General features: G+C 38.0%; 1 protein-coding gene across 2 annotated transcripts in view; it reads left to right on the forward strand.

Annotated features, from left to right (window-relative positions):
• The first annotated feature begins 1046 nt into the window (after window positions 1-1046).
• Window positions 1047-23220, forward strand: part of LOC149827954 (uncharacterized) — a 30198-nt gene continuing 8024 nt past the window's right edge. The window contains exons 1-4 of one of the 2 annotated variants that reach the window (XM_090019744.1): window positions 1047-1456; window positions 1839-2444; window positions 4208-4491; window positions 8342-8569. In XM_090019744.1, the coding sequence (XP_089875870.1) occupies window positions 2051-2444; window positions 4208-4491; window positions 8342-8569 (906 nt within the window). In that variant the 5' untranslated portion in view covers window positions 1047-1456; window positions 1839-2050. Of the gene's footprint in view, window positions 1457-1573; window positions 2445-4207; window positions 4492-8341; window positions 8570-23220 lie in introns of those variants that run through there. The other variant, XM_090019745.1, reaches the window with a different exon arrangement.

Here is a 23220-nt window from a genome sequence, read left to right on the forward strand (position 1 = left end):
ACCTTTTCAATGGATGTTTTATTGGATTTTTGGTATTTTTTTTCAAAATAATGACCATGTAGTCTATATCTTGTTTTTATAGGAATTAGTTCTTGGATCCTTTGATTACTATGCATGGATAAGTTTTTATAAGTTTCAAAATCAACTATGTATGATTTTCATAAATTTCACGATCTAAGTATCGATTTATAGTAAATCAATCTTCCAGAGGACATCAGAATTTTGAAAAAAAATTATATTGATGTTTGGGAGGGTTTTCATTCTTTTATATATATAAGAACTGAACATATTAGGCCTCATTTCTCGTTCTGACCCATAGGTTTTAAGTGTTTTATAATAGATCTGAACTGTTAGATGTGTTCAACATGCTCAATTTAGTGAGAATCTATTATTGGATCATGTTTTTCTTGACAAAAAAACATATTTTTATCAGTAGAGAAAAATTGGTACCTTCATAGCCATTGATTTTGGATCACCGGAAAAACCTGTATACAGGTCAGATTCCAGCGATCTAAAATCCGGTTCCCACTAAACAAAACCCATAGATCACATCTACGGTGTTAAACTTGAGAAAAAATAATACTTAAAACGATTGTTTTTTAGTGTACCCAACGAGACGTAATGAAAAAGGGTACCTAAGGAACGTATTACTCATATATATATATAAGAATATATAAATATAAAACATAAGATATTTTTGAGGGAAAGAGGAAGCGAGCCCATTCATGATTGGTGGACAACGTAAATGGTTAAGACGTGACTGTGCACGTCACCTGCGGTCAACATTCCGAGAGATTGCGAACGGTCGGATACGGTCCGGATCATTCGAGATCCAGGCTTTAATCCAAAATACATGAAATAGGTCCTAATCCGATTGTGGATCCAAAGCAATTTGGGGAATTCAAACATAAAGTGGACATAGAACGCTGATCCTAACACGGAAAAATAAACCAGAGTTTATATTTGGATCGCATTTTAATGTGTCAGAGTAGGATAGGATATACAACCGAATCCGATCCATTTTCACCAAAGATGAAAGAAGACATTATTACATGTAAAAAAGTACAAACGCATTGGATTCCCATTCGAATTTGAACATAAAACCAATAACATAATGATCCGAATTGCGAAAGGTACCGTTCCTGATCTATTTTATCCAGAAACAATGTGTCAAAATTAGGGTCGGATATTCTGCAAAACCCGACCCATTTTCACCACCAACCAGCCAGGCTTGTTTCCTCCCTATCACCGCTAACTGGCCACCGTCACCCCACCTTATAAATACGCGCCCTCTCGCCCTCCTTCTCAGTCTGCGTCAACCGGCCCGCGCACGGCGTCTGCCAATCGAGAGAGAGAGAGACTTTTCCCTCTTTCTCTTATTTCCCGCAGTCCCTCGTCGGAACGCGTTCGTTCCTTCCCCCAAGCTTCCAGCGACCCTCGCCCGCCTTCTGGAGAGGTAGATTTTTGCCTTTCTTTTCTACTTTCCTCCTTACAATTTTCGTCTCGTTCTTCCTTCAATTTTCGACGCTAAATTTGAAATATATGTGCATATAAAAACACGTTTTTACGGAATTATGGGGCAGTTCGCTATAAACCTTTGGTTTTCTGCGAAGGATTTGGAAAAAAATTAGTTCACTTTCTCGATATGTTCTGCAATCGCGAAAATTCAGCGGAAGAATCGCGAAATTCCGATGTCTTCCGGCCTTTATCGAGGGCAAAACCTTGCCTAAATTTGCGAGAATGGTTCTCGCAAAGTGGAAGTCGAATTGCTCTTCGAAACACGAGCATCGGTGCCTAAGCATGTCCTTAATGAAACTAATTCACACATCGATTTGCAGAGAAGTCTGTTAGAGGAGGAGTTCGGATCGTGGCATCGTCTTCGTGAGAGGGATCTGAGATCGGGAATTTTGTTTTTTGGAGATAGCGAACGGTAGAGGGAAATCTTTCTTTGGTGGAGCTTCTCGGGACGGAGGAGACGGCGAATCCTTTCTTGAAGAGCAGGGTGTTTGATGAGGAGAGTCCGGCCGGGATAGTTGGGGGGAAGAGGAGGATGCCGATGGACAAGGCGGGGGTGGAGAACGCGCATGTGCTGGCGATCGAGTGCCTGAAAGGGAGCTCGAAGGCGGACGAATGGAACGGGGAGATGCTGCAGACGGGGGACATAGTGGAGGAGCTGCGCATCGGGAGCTCGGCGTCGGCGAAGTCGCCGTTCAAGAGTGGGCGCAGCGGCGTGCAGAAGCTGCTGCACACGGCCTACAAGCGGAACGAGACGTCCATCACGATCCGGGTGCGCAGGGGCCGCGACGAGTTCGTGGAGCTGCAGGCGTGCATCGTCCCCAACGACGCAGCCGGCCGCAAGCAGTACATGCTCCGCTCTATCGACGACCCCAACTACGCCGTCGGCTTCGTCGATCGCACCGAGAGCGAGTGCTTCGAGCTCCAAGGCAAGCCCCTTCCTTCTTCTCCTTCTCTTATTTTTTTTTTCATGTACATATATACTTTTTAGAACTACTTTTCTCTTTAAATTTCTACTCTGGAAAATTTTATGTTCTTTAGATTCTTCAGTTAGTCATTCGTGTCCACCTCGGCCTGCCACCGTTGACTCCAATGCGTTATTATTTTATTTTATTTATAATATATTTCCTAATCTTCGACTTTCTACAAATCTTTTTCCTTGTTCGTCTTCTGTCAATGGCGGAGACATCGCGTTCGTTGTGAATCCACTGGCTCGTTAGGAATCTACGCTTAGGAAAGGGCTTTTTTGTGCTTTACAACCGTCTTGTCATCTAAATTTTCGGGAGCGTGTTTGGATACTTGGAATTCCACAGAAAGCGGAAACCTCTAGGCCACGACAGTCCCGGACTTGGAGATGGCGGTTATCTACTCTGGTTGTTTGTAGAAAGTCTGAGGATTTTGAGGGTTGCTATAGAAAGTGGCCATGTGACAATACCACAGTTGGAGCAGACAGCGAGTTTATGCTGCTAGCTCTTTTTAGAAAGCTGAGGAATTAATTTGTAGAAAAGCGAAACCTCTGGGCCATGAGTAGGCTGTCAACAGGTCGGGTCTCCGATCACCCAACAGGGTGTACCCAGACCTGTTCAAATAATAAATTGTGGGGTTTGGGTTCGGGTTTTATAGGATCACAAAAATGAAATCTCAATCAAATCACGTTTCGTATAATTTTAGAAGTTTATGTTTACTAAAAACACAAGGGTTGGATTGGGAACCCAGCAAAAACAAAAAACCTATTAGGGTCGGGTACCCAGCGAAAATCATAACCCAGAAAAAAAACTGAATCGGGTCGGGCCGATACTCAACGATACTGACAGCATTGCTTGGTATCGGGATATTTGTTCGTAGAATTTTGAAAATCCGTATAGCATGGTATGGTGGTGGTGGTGCTCTCGTAAATACTTTATTTTATTTTTGTCGTGGGTCATATTGTTGTCCGCGTAGCTTCTACGATGGTGGATAAATTTGGTATGCCGCGCTACGGTGCGTGAGGCTGCTAGTCGACATTTTTGACTTTGTATAAATATCCTTTTACAATGGGTACTTGCTCCAACATACAGGAGGCCAACTTGTACCCCTAGCCTAAGTCAGACGTCATTGTTGAAATGGGAACTCGAGTTGGACCGACATCCAACCAAAATGGATCAAATTCTTGGGACCTATGCATTGGGTCTAGATGTTGGATCGTCCAGTAGGTTGGATCTGGTCCTGGAGCAACCTGGCTGCTACCCACTAACCGACCTGGGAAGAGCATGGTGTTCTTTCACGTTCAATGGCATGTGGGTCCATGTGCTCACATCCAGAGAGGTGGCATATGCCCCCCCCCCCTCTCTCTCTCTCTCTCTCTCTCTAAACCATGGTCACCGATACTGACGATATTTTGCAAATATCATGATTTTATCGTGACATGTTTAACAAAACTAAGTGATAGACTGATAGTGATGAAACCGTGGCAGTTTCGAAATATCTTTTTTTTTTCAAAAATATCCTGATATTGTGGTTAAATTTGCATTTTTGTTTTTTGTTTTCTTAGATCTGTAGATTTTTTCTTTGTTTATGCAATTTCTTAAATTTTATTAGATTTTATATATGTCGATATTTTAAGGATTTTTTTGATCTGAAGAACAATTTTCAGTGTTCCTGCTGAAAAAATCCGATTAACGAGATTTGTGACACTTTGGGTGAACGCTTCCAGGCACGAGGAGCACAAGAGTGGTGACTGCACTATGCAGGGCTCAGCTGAAGGACGGGTACGTGTCGTATCCTTGGGAAAAGATGATGAGGGACTACCTGCCCATCCCAAACTCCAGCTGCTTTCTCTCTCTGCTCGTCCTCCCCAGCGCTCCCGACCGCGTATCGGCTCAATACAACGATCTCGATGACACTCTTGCTAGGGCCAACGCGTGGCTCGTTGCTGCCCAGGCCTCCGGCGTACCCATCGTTTTCATGAACATGCAGACTGAGCCGCTATTAACAAAGGTAATACTAATACATCTTCGCCTGTGGCCGATGTCAGTGGAACCGCGTCGATTCACTTTGGGTTTTGGGTCAACCAAATCAACGCTGTCCTCTCCGACTTGGGTACCATGACGGCAGTTCAGGTGCAATCACATTACACGTTTAGTGTGCCGCTGCTGCAACTGATTTGCTCATCATCTTCTGACAGGCTGTACTCCAGAGAGTTGGGGGAGCCACATACTGGTTGGGCAAGTGCTCACCCTGTCCAGGGATGCCCCACCTCCGCTTGTCTCAAAATTTTACCCTTCATTCCAGTCTTATCCAGTATGAGTTTTAATTTTAATCTCCATTTATGGTTCTTTCTTCATTTCATGTCCTTCATTTTCGGTCCAAACAGGGCGAGGGGTGGAGCAGGGCTTTATTGTTTTGGTTTTTTTTGTTGCTGTTGCCTTTTGTCGTTCGAGAAAAGAGAAAAAGAAGAGGAGAAAAATAAGAGCTCCCACGACTCGTTAGAAAAAAAAAAGCCAGAAGAGATTCGAGAAAGGGTTTTAGGTTATATATATATATATATATATATATATATATATATATATATATATATATATATAGAGAGAGAGAGAGAGAGAGAGAGGTATAATAGTAATTTTCTTAATGAGAATCAGAGACGATGCAGGGCGGGGGCAAGAGTAAGTCCGTCCTCGGGTAATCCCCATTTCATATCATCCATCTTCGGTCCAAACGAGGTGGGGTTCTGTTTTCCCCCATCCACTGCCATCCCTAACCCTGACCCTGAAATCCCTAAAAGGGACCCTGACTGAAATGTTGTGCCTCTCCGACCCTGCCCCCACACGCACCTCTCTCTTCCATCTAATGTTAAAAACAAGTAGTTTAGGACACACACAAACACATTTGTGAAATTGAATTTCTGGCTGCATTAGTGATCCGCCCTTTTATTTGTATGCTCACGAGGACACTTGAAGTAGGTTAGACTCACAAGTTCAACATGAAAACTTTTTAATCAATAAAAAACAAATTTTTAATATTAAAAATATTTTTTATTAAAATAGTGCTTTAAAACATTAAAAAATATTGTTGATGCGTGTGGTGTTCAAGCATGTCCACTCATGTCACCAATGACACGCCATTAAAATGTTACATCCCTGTGACAGTTTATATGAGAAATGCTAAACAGACCTCAGGGGTCCGTTTTTTGCTAACCACTTGTTCACTGGCACTACGTGAAATGGTCCGGATCGGATGCAATATGATTGCACAAATATTTGTGCATTAAACTTCTGATTGCCCCTATCAGTCCTTGGCCCCACAACTGACATGCCTGTCCCCATGGAGGGTGATGAGGTGCTTAATGCACAAATATTTGTGCAATTATATTGCACCTGATCAGGTTTCTACTGGTGGAACCCATTGGTGAAACAGGGTTAATTCTAAAAAAATAGATTTTTAATCATATTTTTTGACTTTTTTATTAAATGCTATATATATATATATATAATGCTAAAGTGCTCTGGGAGTAACTACTTTCACCTATTAGAAATCATAGTTATAGGTTGCATCTTCTCAGGACTTTATAGGTATACTTAATATAGTTTATTTGATAGGAATCATGTATTGGATCATGTTTTTTAGATATAAAAATAAGTTTTTTTTTAAATCATAAAATTTTGGTACATTGTGAGCCGTTGATTTTTAAAGATCATAAAAAAATATACATGCATGTCATACTTACATGATCCAAAACTTTATATATATATATATATATATATATATATATATATATATATATATATATATATATATATATATAGAGAGAGAGAGAGAGAGAGAGAGAGAGAGACCTCTAATGGGTCAGATATACGTTGGGTAACCCTACCTACCCAGGCCATAATTTGAACATAGAGAAGGCAATCCAACTATCAATCATTCATTCTGGTTGGCCCACAAGGGCTCTGATAAATGTCAGCCAGTAGTCGGAATGTCACAAGTTCGGGTGGCGTCCCTTACCACAAGGTCTAAGCAGGGTGAACTCCTCGATGAGCAGAGGAGACCTCAAGGGTTTTAGCAACAGGAGGCCAGTCAATATGCAGTCGGCAATGAAGGAGATTTTTCCTTAGATTATAAAAAAAAATCATTCTAATCAGACCCGAATATTATGCGGGTCAGGTTTGAGCCGTAGTGACAACGTTTAAAATGCCAAAGCAGCATCGGTCAAATTTCATATTTTTTTGCATTTTTATCAGTAAAATGCAATAAATTTAAAAATAAAAATATATTTGCAAGAAGAGATGAAAAGAAAATATATTTGCAATTCACCTATTTTTTCACAAAAAGTAACTGATAAAGACGTAAATATCTAATATATTTTAGGGTTTAAAACAGTGACCTAAAATATCGTGTTCGTGTATGATGCTTTCAGGATATCGCCAATATCTTCACAATAGTTTTGAGCTATGATGTTTTTCCGATGTCCCTAATTGACTCTGGCCTAGTGTTTTATACTAATATTTTTAAATCATATGATCATCCCAACATAACCTAAACCTCAATACAAAATATTTGAGCAGGTCCAGTGAACACTAATGGGTTGACATTGGACCCATTTTCAGCTTAAGGGACCTCGTCTACTCAGGCTAGTCTGATAGAACACCTATAGTTTGAAAACCTAACGTGCAACCTGGCTTGTCCTTAACCAGATACAAAGAGTATTTGAGTTTACAGAGATACTGAAATGGATGGTACTATAGATAACATCAAAGATAAAACCATAGAAATATTCAAAGATAATGTGCTTTCAGTGAACTGGTGTCATCTGATCCAACCCAATATAGATTTCCGTATTAGTCAGTTTCTCAATGAGCCAACAGAGTTAGACTTCAAACCCAACTCCAATAATGTTTCAGTCAGTCCCAATGATAGTTGTATCAGTATCTTTGTGCCCAAAATTATGACGGCAGATCACGTGCAATCACATTGCGCACTTTGAGTGTAACACTGCACCTGGCTGCCCTCCATCTGCTGTAGGGTCACAACTGACAACTGACAATTACATTGTACACTGTGTATTAAACATGTTCTTTTGAAGTCTAACTCTACTTACTGGAAACCACTTGGCCAAATTAGCCAAAGTAGGGGTTCAAAAATCCTGGAAGGACCATGCCCCAGATTGGTCTCCATTGAGGGATTGATTGCTCACTGCAAAATCTAAATTTTTTCATTCCCATACAAGTTAATGAATTCTGATGGGGTCTGCCTAACCCCAGCTTGCCTTACTGTAAACCACTTCGCCAAATTAGCCATAGGGGGATTCAAAAATCCTGGAAACACCATCCCTCAGATTGGTCACCATTGAAGGATTGATTGCTCAATGCAAAATATAATTTTTTTCTGTTCTGGTGGGGGGTCTGCCTAACCCCAGCTTGCCTTTAAGAAAAGAGATGGAGGGCGACCAGGTGTGGCGGCACACTCAAAGTGTGCAATGTGATTGCACTTGATCTGCCCTAAAAAATTATGGCTTTTGGGTCGGTTACTGGATGCTCATTAAAGGACTTAAAAAGGGCACACCTCTTTACTGCATGGCTGGATCAAGTGCAATTATATTACACATTTCTGTTGTGCCTCTGCCCCTGAGCACCCTCCATCTTTTTCATATAGCTTGTCAGCAACAGCAGATGCAGCAGCACATTTGAAATATGCAACAAGATTGCACGCGATTTTTTCCCCTTTACTGTAGCATCTCTCTACTTACTGCATCATTTAATTAATGATAATGATAGGGTTCTTTGGGAGTAAGTTTTAGATTTTTCAAAAATTTTAACTATTTTTGTTAGCGATTAAAGTAGAGTTACGTTGGCAGATATCAGGGGACAGAGCTTCTTCAACAGTGAACACGGGGTCTCTGTCTGAGCTCTCGAATGTGGCCAACGCAGGGCTTTACGGGTTCGAAGATTACCATGGTTTAGACATCGGGGTGGTGAGATCTGTCCGTCTATGGTACGCGCCTGTTGCCGGTGAGTTCCCGGTGGAGCTCGAACTCAGAGATGGAGATGCCAGACTGGGCTTTGCCATCAGCCGCACAGAGGAGGTATGTTGACCCTTCTTCATTCTCATCGCGGATCCATAAAGCCATTAGAGTAATTACTTTACTCTGATCACGGTTAAAAGATGGTGATTTTTTCTTCTTTCTATTCGTTGAATTTTTTATTTGATAAATTGTATGTTCATTAGAGCACCTAAAAAAAACCATTTTTTGGATTGGATAAAGGAGAATCTCGCAATTTCTCTTAATCTAGATCTTTCTTTCTTGGTAAACTTTGGCATTGGATATTCTAAGTGGTGAAGAATTTCTTCTGCATGCATGAAAAAGCTTTTCTGTATCATTTAATTATCAAGGAAGCATTTGTGTTATGACCACAATCTCTGAAGTTAGCTTTACAATGACTTTATTGGCTGATCTGGTTTTACGTTCAGGTAGATACTAACTTTTCTTCCTTTAGTCAAGAACTTTAGTTACCATATGCATTATCTTGCGACTCTTTTAACAGTATGGATCTTGACTATTGCTTTAATTTTCGCTGATGCCCATCTGGATACTGTCCCTCCCTTCCTCTGGATTTGTTTTATCATCTATTATAGTTTGTATTCGTTAATTCATTGAGAGAAGATCCCGGTGCCTTTCAATTCATACTTCACCTCTTGGTTGTAGCATACTTCACTTGTAACAGTGTAACTTGTTCATTCTTCCATGTGCTAGATATAGTAGGTTGTTATACCACAGGAGTTTAGGATACCAAGAAGTTTGCCTCTCTAAATTGGGATGAAGCGATGAAGCAGAGTTTGTTGTTCTGAATGTACGCAGCTTTTTCTATTTTTTTTTTCTCAAAAAGGGGTTTAGAATAAGCAGAAACATTGTCCCCGACACTTCTTGTCCTCTATTTTATTTTGACATCTCTGTTTTAATAAAATATTTCTTCCTTTTCAGAAAAACGAAATATGGTCAATTTCCAATTTGTCTGCTTCTAGGAAAATCTCTTATGCAATTATCAACAACAGAAGCAAACTCTATTACCAGTTCCTTGCTGAACTTATTTCCACATTTCTTGTCATTAATGTGAGGATATACATCCGGATATTTGTTTCAAATGAGCTTGTATCGTAGCTCCATCATTTGCTTATAGCAACCTTCACATGACAGTGCGTCAGACTCTACACTAGCATTGCATATCAGGCAGATGTACCTGCTGTTCAGTTTACATCCTGTTATCTAGCAGGTCTATCTGCTTGTCACTTGAAACAGGCAAATCTCTATGTTTCTGTATTGACTAGGTTTCTTTCCCATGTGGTTTTTTCTTCAATTGATCACTTAATTTCTGTATTCTCATCATTTTACATGATCTCTAATGATGTCTATCAACCATGCATTTTGCATGACTCATTATCATTGACCAAGAAGGCATCTGCAGTTGATAGGATATGTAACTGGAACCGATTATGAATTGTACGGAGAAAACCAGCATCTAGTATAAGTGTGACTTTAGAATAAGTGCCACCTAGCATAGATCAAACCGAAATCTCTCTTTTTTCTATGGACTTTAGTCAAGAATGTGGCGGTTCAATATGATGTAACATTTAAAATAGCTTCTGTGTACAAATTTCACAAAGTGTTGCATTGCCACAGCAAAGGCACAGATAGATTAATAGAATTGGAAGCACCCTTCCAATATGTGACCTCCATGAGAAGGTATTCTTCTTTTCTTAATCACATTCTAGTGTTATCAGTGTGTGAGAACACTCTCCAGACTTAAATAGGTTTGGTTATGTGAACAGTCTTCTCCAAAGCTTAAAAATGTGAAGTTAGCATGAACTATTACTATCAATGCTTGGTTGTGAGATACCATTACTGCCTTTATGATAGAAGGCTGTTTCTGCAGTCCATTCGGTAAGCATGGAAGGTATATATATTTGATAAAGATGATAGATGTTGGGCATGACGCAATAATGCATGACATTTAGGAGTCCATGAAATACAAGTGAATTCTATGTTTTAGTGAAACATATGAGGTTACATAAGGCCCACACTTTAGCTAATAGCATTTGATACGAATGACAGGAAGTTGAATATGGCAATTTGAGGTGAATATTTCACTGGAGTTCATTTAGGAAAAGGACGGCCTGATGAAACTAAAATGACCAAATACAGGACACTAGACAAATAATCTCCAAGTAATTTGCTAGATCTTAACCTGGTTTCGGTGATAGTGTGATGCCAAAGCCTCAACTAGTGTAGTGTTTGTTCAGCTTAGCTAGAGAATGTAATAACTATTGCAAAATGTGAATCAACCTTTAAAAGGAAAGTCATTGACGGATTTCTCCTTTAAAAAATTGCTTTGGAAAGGCCTTGCTATTTTGTGCATGACATGGGATAAATCCTATGCTATGTCACATGGGTGCGGGTGCGGGTGCAGGTGCGGGTGCGGGTACGGTACGGGTACGGGTGCGACACGGGTGCGGAGCAATTTCAAAAATTTTGGACACGGGGACACGACTATATATATATATATATATATATATATATATATATATATATATATATATATATATATATATATATATATATATATATATATATATATATATATATATATAATAAGACTCGGCTATATATATATTTTAAAAAAATCTAAAACGATTGATTTTTTTTTAGTTTTTATACATCTTTTGCCCTAAAAAATGGACAAAAATAGACTTGGTCAAAGTTGACCGAGTCAAAAATGTGGACGGACTCGTTCCCGGTGCATTGACCGAGTCCGACACTTGGTTGACCGTGTCCGCCCCATGTTTGAAGCCGCACCCGTGTCAGGGCGTGTCGACGCGGGTGCATCGACCTTATAGCCGAGTCCGTGTGACTTAGATCCTATGTCACATAGGTACATGTGGGGGTATGAAGTATGACATGAGTGTAAAGGTATGGCATGAGAAATTTCTAAAATAATGAATATGGGGATACATCTACATATATAAGCATACACAAACACATAAAAAATGCTCCATTATGTTATATTTTGCCAAATCCTCTACATATGAAGTTATAAACTATCAAGTATGAACTAAAGTATAAAACATGTCATGCACCATTATGCTACCTTTTACAAAATCCTCACATATGAAGTTATATATTGTCAATTATGAACTAAAAAGTATAAAGCATGCCAAAGATCTATAGTTACCTAATAATTAATAACCAACAAATATATAATCAACATTAGACACTTTTGATACCGTCTACTGACCATAAGCTCACTAGATCATAAAATGAGTTGGTTCAAGTTTAAGGTTTATTTAAGCCGTACATAGAAGTTCTCAATATCACCCATGTTTACATTGTGTGGCATAGGTACAGTGTGTCAATCTTTCCTTGAGATTCATGTCTTGCAAGAACAAAGAGAAAATACAACAAAAGAAGATAAGGAAGAAAAGGAAGAGGAGGAAGGGAGTTGCAGCCAAAGGATGTTCCTTTTAGAACATGTCATCTCCTCTTTCACACACACATGCATATATATAGTTTTCCTTTCACAAACCAATGAACGAAATTGGCAATGGCTTTGTAAATAAGTCTGCAAAGATTGTTTTCCTTTCTCTTCTGCTTTTTTACGCACAAAGTGTTGGTCAAGTTCCACATGTTTCATCTTTCCATGCTAGGCCAGATCGAAAGAGATAGTTACGATACTCTTATTATTATAATAAAAGTCAAGTTCCACATGTTTCATCTTTCCATGCTAGGCCACATTGAAAGAGATAGTTATGATATTCTGATTATTATAATAAAGCAACTTCCCACTATTTTGTACATGGCAGTTAGAAGGTAATGACTCCATAATGCCTATACCATGGCCTCTGGTATGGATTGATATTTTGTCTCCATGCCTCCATATTAAATCTCACTATAGTACTTTGCCATTTACTAAACCATCATAGAAGGTATCAGTCTAAATATACTCCATACCTAGTCACCGACCTGGTAATAAGGTCACCACGCAATCTGCATCAGGATGGGTTGCAAGAACAAGAGATTGATGCAGGAGTAGGAGTGGGGCATAATTCGAGTCTATTAGATCATTTTGAATCCATTTTTTTAATTTGAATATTATTTTTTATTTGGGTCTTTTATAATAAATATTGGATCTATATAATTAATTCAGATATAAATTTAGAAGTTTATTAAAATTAGGACATTTTCCTAATTAAAAGCTTATCAAAATAGGAGTTGGAACTCGAATATCATCATGAACCAGGTCAAGATTAGATCCATCATAATTATGGATATGAATCGTGTTTAGGCTAGACCTGTTACTTGTTAAAACTGCCAATGGGTTGGCGTGTTTTATTGAAGAAACCAAGAAAGGAGTAAGAGGAGAGAACAACAACTTCTTTGGGGAATCGGCAGCCACTCTATTTTCTTAATGGCTGCACTAAATCACTATTAAGTTTAATAGGGTTACAACTCTTTTACATGGACAAAACTGCCCTATATTAGTAATACATATTACATAAAACATACACGTGATATGGATCCTCTACTGGATCCATATCCGATCCATATTCTAATATTACTCTCAAAACCCTACTCAATATTCGTCTCAACCTATTATAGGTTCGACAAGCCATTATTCTTACCCAGATCCAACCATGATCCAGTTGGATCCTACCCAAATCCAACAACCTACCTACCAAATTCAAATAGATGCTATTCATATCCAACAATCTACTTACTCAAACTATAACCCAAGGATCCAAACTAAAATTCTTATCCAAGTCACTTTATTTTTCAAACCAGAACCAAACACAGACTCAACCAACCACAGGCTTAAGCATTGTATCCCATAACAATCCACAAGTCCCAGGATCAATTGCTACCAAGGTCCAAAGCAAGCAAAAAGTTGATCTACTGGGATCAAATGCACATGAGGCATGTGAAGATGTAAGAGTGCAAGCTAAGGCCCATCAAGCTTATTTGTGATGCCTCCTACTTTGACAAGGCTTAAGATCTATCACACAGTATACTAAAGATTTTCATAATTTTTTACTACATGGTTAGATTCAAGAGACTTTTGATGATCAGATCGCTAGGTATATTTTAAAAATTGAATTATGCCACTGTAACACATTTGGAGCAAGCAGTTCAAATTGCATTTGTTCTAGAAGAGAAAATTGAAACAAGAACATGATGTACGGTTGCCTATCCCTGTCATATTTCTAAATTATCTAAACTCTAATAGATAAAATTCAACTGAAATATATTCAAAATGAACCTCCTTTAGGACCTATCTAAGATCTTAAAAATCTAGATCCAGTTAATGTAGATCTGGATTAGATCCTCTTAATGAGCCCAAACCTATTTTTGTCATTTTATTCACCAAAACCCATCTTAGAATCAGTTACCCAATCCCCATATAAACCAAATTTAGACCTGAACCAAAACCAATTAGGTCCAATCTAAAGTGAATCCTCAAGTCATATCTTGTATTTGGATCCAAAAGCCCTCCATATCCCATTTGCTTGACCCAAACCTAGTCCAAACTTTGAATTTGCGTAGGGACCATCAACAACAGCTTAGCAACAACTTATATAGGATAGAATGATTGATCTTCCTGTGGAAGAGATCTAATCCATCTTCATGATAACTTAAGACCAGTTCATACCTATGCTAGATCCATTTGATCAGTTTGATCCAAATTAACATAGAGGCCTAGAAGAAGACTATTGTTGGTTTGGAATGAGTATCCTTGGATTCTTCACGCTCTTTATATTCGATTGTATGCTACAACTTCTACGTGAGGAGCATGGCAACGTTCTTATTGCATATTGTGCACCCACAACCCACAAGGTGAAGCAGATTTGGAATAAACACAAGCATTTACCAGCCTTTTTTCTTTTTGCTTTTGAGGGAAAGGTGAAACATTTCATTAATCAAAGATCAAACATCATACATCAGAATAGGTTGTCGAGAGATTGGCCTGTAGAGATATAAACAAGGAATTACATGTCTTAAAGAGAGATTGTAGCCATACACAATTCTTAAATCCCCATTTCCTGTCCGCCATTAGATAGACGTCTGATGGGATATGGTGCAGGATATTAGCAGGGCGATTATAAGATTCTTTAAATGTTCTTGAGTTCCTTTCTTTCCAAATCGCCCACCAATCAGTGAATAACCAAAGTCTCCAAATGAACTTCCATCAACTACTACAAAATACCTTCATAGCTTTCAATAACAGGTTGCGAAACCATGATTCTTCCCTTAATAGTTCTGGTAATGCCCATGAAGCTCTGAATATATCCTGGAAATATGAACACTCCCAAAATAAATGGAAGTTGTTTTCTTCATGGGAGGTGCAAAGAATACAATGGCTAGCCAAGTGAAGGCCCCATCTGCTCATGTTTGAATGGGTCTGCAGCCTGTCATGTGAAAAGGATCCAAGCAAAGACTTGTGCACGAGGTGTAGGCCCACAACCCCATAGTAGGTCATCCAGGAACCTGGGGATTCCAGGCCTAGTTAAGGAAAAATAACAAGCTGAAATGGTGAATACATTGTCTTCTTCACAAATTCACAGTATCCTTTTGGAACCACTAGCATCAGTGAGAATCCTGCACCGCTTTAGGAAAACTGGCCAGACCCAACCCGACCAAGTGGCTGACTTCGAACGACGGGATCCTGAAACAGTCCATTGATCATGTGTGCCTAGCAGGTCATATTTGGCCTTCACAAGAGCCACCCATGAGGAAGCCTTATCATCAATCACAAAATGAAAGCAATGTTTTTAAGGCCCAACTGCTGAATGCCTAGGCCTTGCTTGGGAGAAGTAACTGTAAAGAACCAAAAGAGCCTTCTATCACAAACAAAAGTCCACCAAAAAACAAAGTGGACAAGCACAAAAGTGTGGTCACTATGGACACACTCACAAATCCCACAAAGGGAATACACAAAGAAGGCTCACAAGCATAAAAAATATTAATTTGTTAATAACCCAAAAATGCTAGAAGCATTGCTTTACAAGATGGGATTCATCCCCTTTTATATACAAGAGAGACAGCCAAAAAGAGTCATTAGAGCTAGTCCAACAACTCTATTTGTAGCCGTTGGACTAGCTCCAACGGCTAGTCAAAGACTAATCAACCTTGTATTGACTAGTCAGTTGACAAAAAAAAAAGTAAAAAAAAAAGAGAAAAAAGAAAAATATTTACAATAAATATACATATATAATATATATGCGTACACATACATATATACATATACAAATATGTATACATATATATATATATATATTATATATATATACACATTATATGTATATACAATTTTAACATTCCTCCTCAAACTTACGGTAAAATAACTGAAAGTTTGCTAAGAAGAAAGTGAAATTTAAGAGCAGCGAGAGGCTTGGTGAAGAAATCTGTCAATTGGTACTCTGATGTGACATATGGCAGATCAATGACGCCTTTAAGATATTCTTCTCATACATAATGATAATTCATCTCGATGTGCTTGGTCTTTTCTTGAAATGTGCAGTTGCTAGAAATGAAGATAGCACTCTTATTGTTACAACACATCTTTAAAGCTCATTGTATTTGGATTCCCATATCAACCGAAAATATCCTTAGTCATACCACCTCCATTATAGTAGTGGCCATGGCCCGAAAGTCAGCTTTTGTTGCTTTTTGCGCAGCCACAAGATTAGAGATTCACTTAAGAAAACACAGAAACCCGTGGTTGAATGCTTATTGTTGGGATTACCTTCTCAATCTACATCAATATACGCAAGTCTAATACAGATGAAGAAGATATAAACAGACCTCTAGAGATAGAGTTTTTAATATATCTATTGATATGCAAAACAATCCTCGTGAACAGATGTGAGAGTGTGCTGAAACTGACTAGTTGTGTGTACAAAGTGTGCTATATTAGGTCTATTAATTGACAAATAAGAAATGGCTCTAATAAGTTGTTGAGAAGGTGTTGGATCATCAAGAGACTCTCTATCATCAAATTTTGTTTTGATATTTGTAACTTTGGGAGTATCAACCTTCTTGTCATTTGTGATACCAGGCCTGTGAATAATATCAGAAGCAAACTTAGACTGAGATAATAGATACCTTTTAAGAAAATAAACAACCTTTATACCTGGAAAGTATTTTAAAAAACTTAAATCAATCATTTCAAAATTAGTTTTAAGAATCCTTTTAATATTTTAAACTCCTTGTTTATTGCCTTTAGTGATGATTATATCGTCAATATAGAAGAGCAAAATGACAGTACCTGCATCAGAATCCTTAGCAAGTAGAGCAGTGTTAGTCAAACAAGATCTAAAACCAATATCAAGCATAACTCTGCTAAATCTATCATACCAAACTTTGGGTACTTGTTTCAAAACATACAAAGTATTTTATGAGCAAAGAGCTTTCCCTTGAGGAATGCACATACTTGGGGGTGCCTTCATGAACACTTCTTTCATAAGATTTTCATTGAGGAAAGCATTTTTAACGTCCATTTCATATATGAACCAGATTTTAAGTAAAGCAACTGCAATGAGGGTTCTAACTTCTAAGTGTGGTCATGCGGGCAACAAGAGCAAAAGTTTCTTCATAATCTATGCCATACTCTTGCGAATATCCTTTGACAACTAGTCTAGCTTTATATCTCTCAAGGGTCCCATCATCTTGGTTTTTATCTTATATACCCACCAACAACCTATGGTTTTCTTTCCTTGTGGAAGGTTTTTAATAGTCCAAGTTTGAGCTTTCTTCAAAGCTTCTAATTCCACTCTCATGGCTATTCATACTTGTTATTTTAAAGAAAATGAGTCATAAGATATAAATTTTGATGGAGGTTTTGATATTATAGATGATCTCCTAGTTTGTAGTTCATCTTCACTTTCAAAGCTAAAAAAAAATTCAAGTTCACATAAAGGGTTTTGGTTCTCCTGTGTAGGATATTGTATATAAGTTTGATCATCATGAGGTACTTCCTCAAGAGGTATAATATCTCTTATTCATTAACATTCTCAAGATCATACTCACAATCATGATCATCAGCATCTTGTTTTGAAACAAGATCAAGCAAAAAGGAATACTCAGTTTATCAAGGAATTTTTTTCTCCAAAAGAGTTATATTTCTTGAAATATATAATTTTTCAGTCTTAGAATCACAACACCTATATCCTTTTTGGTTGTCTACATATCTAAAAAAGGTATAAAAAATAGTTCTAGGAGAAAATTTATCATTCTTGTTGGTTAAAACAAAACATGTGCAACCAAATACTCTTAATCTAGAATAATCAAGAGTGAGTTTTAAAATATTTTGGAAATATGAGGATTGCATTTTGTTTATAAGATAGCGGTCAAAATGGCTTTTGCCCAAAAAACCTTAAGCACATGGCTAGAAATAAGCAATTTTTTTGAAGTTTCTATAATGCTCTTATGTTTTCTTTCAGCTAAATCATTTTGTTGTGGTATGTTTGAATAATATCTTTGATGTGTGATGCCATGTAAGTTGAGATAATTTTTAAATTCATTAGACAAAAACTCTCCCCCTGAATTAGTAAGAAATATAGAAGTATCATTATTAAATCTATTTTTAACCAACTTATAAAAGTTTTGAAAATGAGAAAAAAATTCATATTTATGTTTAAGGAAGTAAATCCAAGTATATCTAGCGAAGTCATCCATAAATATAACATAATATGCATATCAGCCTTTTGACAAAATTGGTGTTGGACCCCAAACATCCGAATAAACTAACTCAAGTGGTATAGATGAAATAAATATTCTATCATTAAATGTCATTATTTTTCCAAGAACACAATCTTTACAAGTAAAATGATTAATATTACAAAAAAATTCCAATCTTGAAAAATATTGAATTTTGGATACATTTGGATGTCATAATCTTATATGCATAAATTTAAATTCAATTTTTTAACATTACAACAAAAAGTATCTTTGGGTATCTTTAAAGAATCCATGGCCTTGCCCAAACAACTTCTCTAACTGGCGATCATGCACCCAACATTCATTTGAAGAGAAGGAAATATTACAACCATAAACGGATATTTGAGAAATAAATAGAACATTTAAATTTAATTTTGAAATGTATCTAACTTTCTGGATAAAAAACTTTTTTTATTTAAAATATTTTTCTCAAAATTTTATATTCCTTTGATTTCAAGAAATGTACCATCGATAATGAAAATATTTGACACACGAATTATTATGACATTCAAATAAAATATCATGATTTGGGCTCATGTGAAAAGATGCACCAGAATTAAGAAGCCAAGAGAATTTTCTGGGGTTGGAGTAGGATAAGACTGTGGCTCCAGTTAAAGAAGATAACCCTTTAAAAAGAGGTTGAAGAGCTTCCATCAATTTTGACAAGGATTTAACTATTCCAATGGATACATCTTGAGAGTTATCAATGTCCTTGGTCTCTTGAGGTGTTTCAACTTTAGCCACTTTCTTTTCCATATAGATTTTTTCCTCCCTTCTTAGCTTAGGGCACATAGGTTTAATATACTCTAGTTCATGACAATAATGACAAATGATTTTTCTTTTATTGTCATAGTCATTTGCTTGTTTCTCAAAGTGAGGTGGTCTATAAGTACGAGCATAAGATCCAAGCCTAAAGACGGCCAATACAGATTCTTTATCATTTTTTAGAGAATTTTTCTTCAACCTATTCTCTTCCATACTTAGTTTCTCTATTGTATCAACTATAGATGGAACTTTATCTCTATGCAAAAGAGCCGACTTAGTGGATTCAAATTATGGCCTCAATTCATTCATAAATTGATAAAAGTGCTTCACATCGATTTATCTTTGGGAGAGCTTAATATCTTTGGGAGAATGCCACTTTGGTTCAAGTAGAGTCAACTCTTCCCAAAGTTCGGATAACTTGTTATAGTATTTTATAATGTTTTTTTTGCCTTGAGTCCTAATTCAAAAATTTTCTTATAGATTGCACACATGTGCAATATCCTTAAGGAAATATATATTTTCTAGGTATTCCTAAGCATTGTTGGTATGCTCAAATTTCGCAAAGTTAGAGCACTTTTTTATGTCTACAATGTTGATGAGCCAAGACATAATCTTAGCATGCCCCACTCTTCACTCTTTCTATTTTTTTCATAATTAGTTATAGCCTTAGTTTTTTCCACATCGGAAAGAGGGACTTCCTTCTCGTTCTCTACCTTAGTGAGAACTACTTTAGGCTTCGGGGCAAAACTATCTACTAATCCCCATAACCCTTTTCTCAAATGTGATGCTTCATAATTGAAGACCACATAACATAATTCGTATCGTTGAGTTTTATGGGCATGATGGTGACACTTTTTTTGTCATTTATTTTTACAAGGATAAGGAGATATAGAGAGAGAAAGAGAGATGTAGAGAGAACACAAGAGCACGAGCATCACTTCTATGAACTTTGAGAAGATCAACGAGCACCCAAAGCAACGAACAAATCCAACCTTCAAGAGAGCACAACTTGATCACATAAAGACTTGAATATGAATCACCAAGAAGAAAGCGAGCTTGTATTACAACCACCAACATGAGCGTGAGGACACAATTTCACGAACCAACGAACTAACTTTGATTTCAAAGAGCACCTTGCTTTGTTACCATGTAAAGAACCAGACGAGCCTTCTATCACAAACAAAAGTCTATCAAATAACAAAGTGGACAAGCACAAATGTGGTCACTATGGACACACTCACAAATCCCACAAAGGAAATACACAAAGAAGGCTCACAAACATAAAAAATATTAATTTATTAATAACCCAAAAATGCTATAGGCATTGCTTTACAAGAGGAGATTCATCCCCTTTTATATACAAGAGAGAGAGCCAAAAAGAGTCATTGGAGCTAGTCCAATGGCTCTATTTGTAGTCGTTGGAGTAGCTCAACGGCTAGTCAAATGATAAAAAATAAAGTAAAATAAAAAAAGAAAAATATTTACAATAAATATAACATATATAATATATGTATACACATACGTATATACATATACAAATATTTATACATACATAAGTATGTATACATATAGATACATATGCATATATATTGTATATATACACATTATATGTATATACAATTTTAATAGTAACAGTTTCCCACCCAACCAAGGACATTTTCCTATTTGAGAGAAACCCGGTTCATAAGAATCACCTAGTGATCTTGTTAATTTGTTGTTCCACCTTCTTGGGGATGGTAAAAGAATGGCATGGTGTTACAGCCAGAAATTTAGAAGATTATCTCGATCCAGACGCCCCCTCTAGAGCCCCATGAAGGTCGACCAACACACTGTGGGTCCCAGGTTGATGATGTGGTAGGTTAATTAGTCTCTAATTAAGGAAAGACTAATTGATCAGAGTCTCAATCAGAAAGAAGAGGAGCTGGACACATAGCATCACCAAGAGGAAGGCCCATTAGCAGACGGGCCCCACATGAGGGGGGACATGGATCAAGAAGAGTCTTAGGGGACGTCTTCCCCTTCTAAAATTTCATTAGTTGCTTTTAATTAAGAGTCCTTAATTAGTTCAGTTAATTAGTGTGGAGTTCTTAATGGAGTAGGAGTCCTAGCTTAGATGAGTTATTGACTTTTCTTAATTAAATGAAGTGTGGGTTAATTAGGACTCAACCTCAACTCTCTCTATATAAGAAGGTTTGGGAGAACTATTTTCATTATAGAATAAGATTATTGAAATTCTCGCATCTCTCTTTAGTCGCCCCCTGTCTCTCACTCTCTAACGTCTCTTTCTCTTCTCTCTCACGACCTTTGGTCCTCCTTGGACCCTTCAGCATATCAGTCACACAAGTGCTGGACATCCAGCCCCGTCACTCGAGCCCGAGCTCCTTGAGCGCCTGGACGGTGCATTTTACTTTCCTAACGAGCCAGATGGCCTCTTTGCATTGCAGATCGTGTGTCCGAGTTCCAGAACGTGGGGAACTCCATTCCATCCTGCTACATACCTTCCAAGTACCTCCACAACCCCTCTTTAACCTTAAATTAACTTTCATTGACTTCCTATAACACGAAACCCAAAATCGCATCCTAACGAGTGCTCGAAATGCCCGATTTTCCTAAATCGACAACCCCTATCCATCAACAACCTTTTCCTGTATTTAGATCATACCCCGGATCCTCACACACGTCTCTAGGTGTCCCTAGAAACCCTAGACCAGCGCCTTCCAGTTCTGATCCGAAACTACACTTGAAACGCTTATCAAGCCCAAACTGCTCGTACTCGATTTAGTTGTTTTGTCTTGTTTTTTCCTGTACCTCCCAAACCGCTGAGATGTACCGCAACATAGATCATGGGGTTGCGGGTAGCGGCCGCAACACATGGAATGGAGTGGACACACTTGATTTTCGTTACTCTACCGGCCAAGGATAGGTAGCGTGCTCTCCATGTATGCAGTTTGGATGAGACTTTGTCAATAACCGGCTGCCAAGACCTTGCTTTTATCTTGGAGTTGCTTAGTGGCATGCCAAGATATGTCGTGGGCAGTGACCCAAATGGATAGCCAAAAATAGTTGACGCTGCTAGAGCCGTTGGACGGTTTATATTGAAGGTGAAGATAGAGCATTTAGATTCGTTTATGCTCAAACCGGAGACCATAGCAAAGGACTTGAAGATGAATGCTACCCTTGCCATTTGTGAGATTGTCGCTTTGCCAGAGATCAATAGATCATCAGCGTATTGGAGTATCATAAAGCTTTGGTCATGAAGTGTAACCGGGTTGATGAATCCAATGCTGACCGCTTGTTGAAATAGAAACAACAAGGGGGGAAATGGATAGCCCTGGCAGAGACCACGATGCATTTTGAAGTACTTCCCAACAGACCCATTCACTTGGAATGCAAGTGAAGCATTAGTGATCAACTCTTCAACCCAATTCAACCACTTGTTGCCGCACCCCATATCTTCATGGTGTCTAACACAAATTTGTGGGAGATAGAGTCGAAGGCCTTTGAAAAATCAACTTTGAGCATGAAGCTATGATTTTTAAAGTGAGATGCTATGTAAAATCTCACTAGCCCAAATTGTACATTCTTGCAACTGTCTACCCGGAATGAAGGCCTTTTAGGTGATGCCAACAATTTTATGAATCACCCGTTTAAGACGTGAGGCAAGGAATTTTGCCAAAATCCGTTTGGGAACAAGAACCAGTAGAGTTTTGTTGAGTGCTTTTAGAAAGCGCCCATTCAAGAAGAATTCACAGAACAAATTTAGCAAGTCGGGGTGGGCAACATCCCGAAAGTGTTTAAAGAAATCTGGTGTAAAACCATCATCACCAGGCGCTTTCATATGAGAGAGTTCCCAAACGGTATCTTTGATCTAGCAGTGATTGCATAAGGGAACCATGTGTGTGTTTAGGAGGGCCAAACCATTTCTGAAAATGGTGAGTGATATTGGGGAGAATTATCATTATCAAGAAAAATGGTGCCATCAATACGAACTGCTGTATGCGATTAATCCTTAACCGATCTGATTCCGCTTGATGGAAATAGTGAGTATTCTGATCCCCCCACCCTAACCAGCTGACACAGCTTCTTTTCTTCCATTTTATCTCTTTTCTGATCCTCCATTCTTTGATATTGCTTTCCAACTCCTTCAATTTGGCAATAACACTTCCATTTGAATTTGGTGAGCTTATGATCTCTACACCAAGTGG

Source organism: Nuphar pumila, chromosome 10, assembly GCF_984573655.1.
Source record: "Nuphar pumila chromosome 10, dmNupPumi1.hap1.1, whole genome shotgun sequence".
Lineage (NCBI taxonomy): Eukaryota > Viridiplantae > Streptophyta > Magnoliopsida > Nymphaeales > Nymphaeaceae > Nuphar > Nuphar pumila.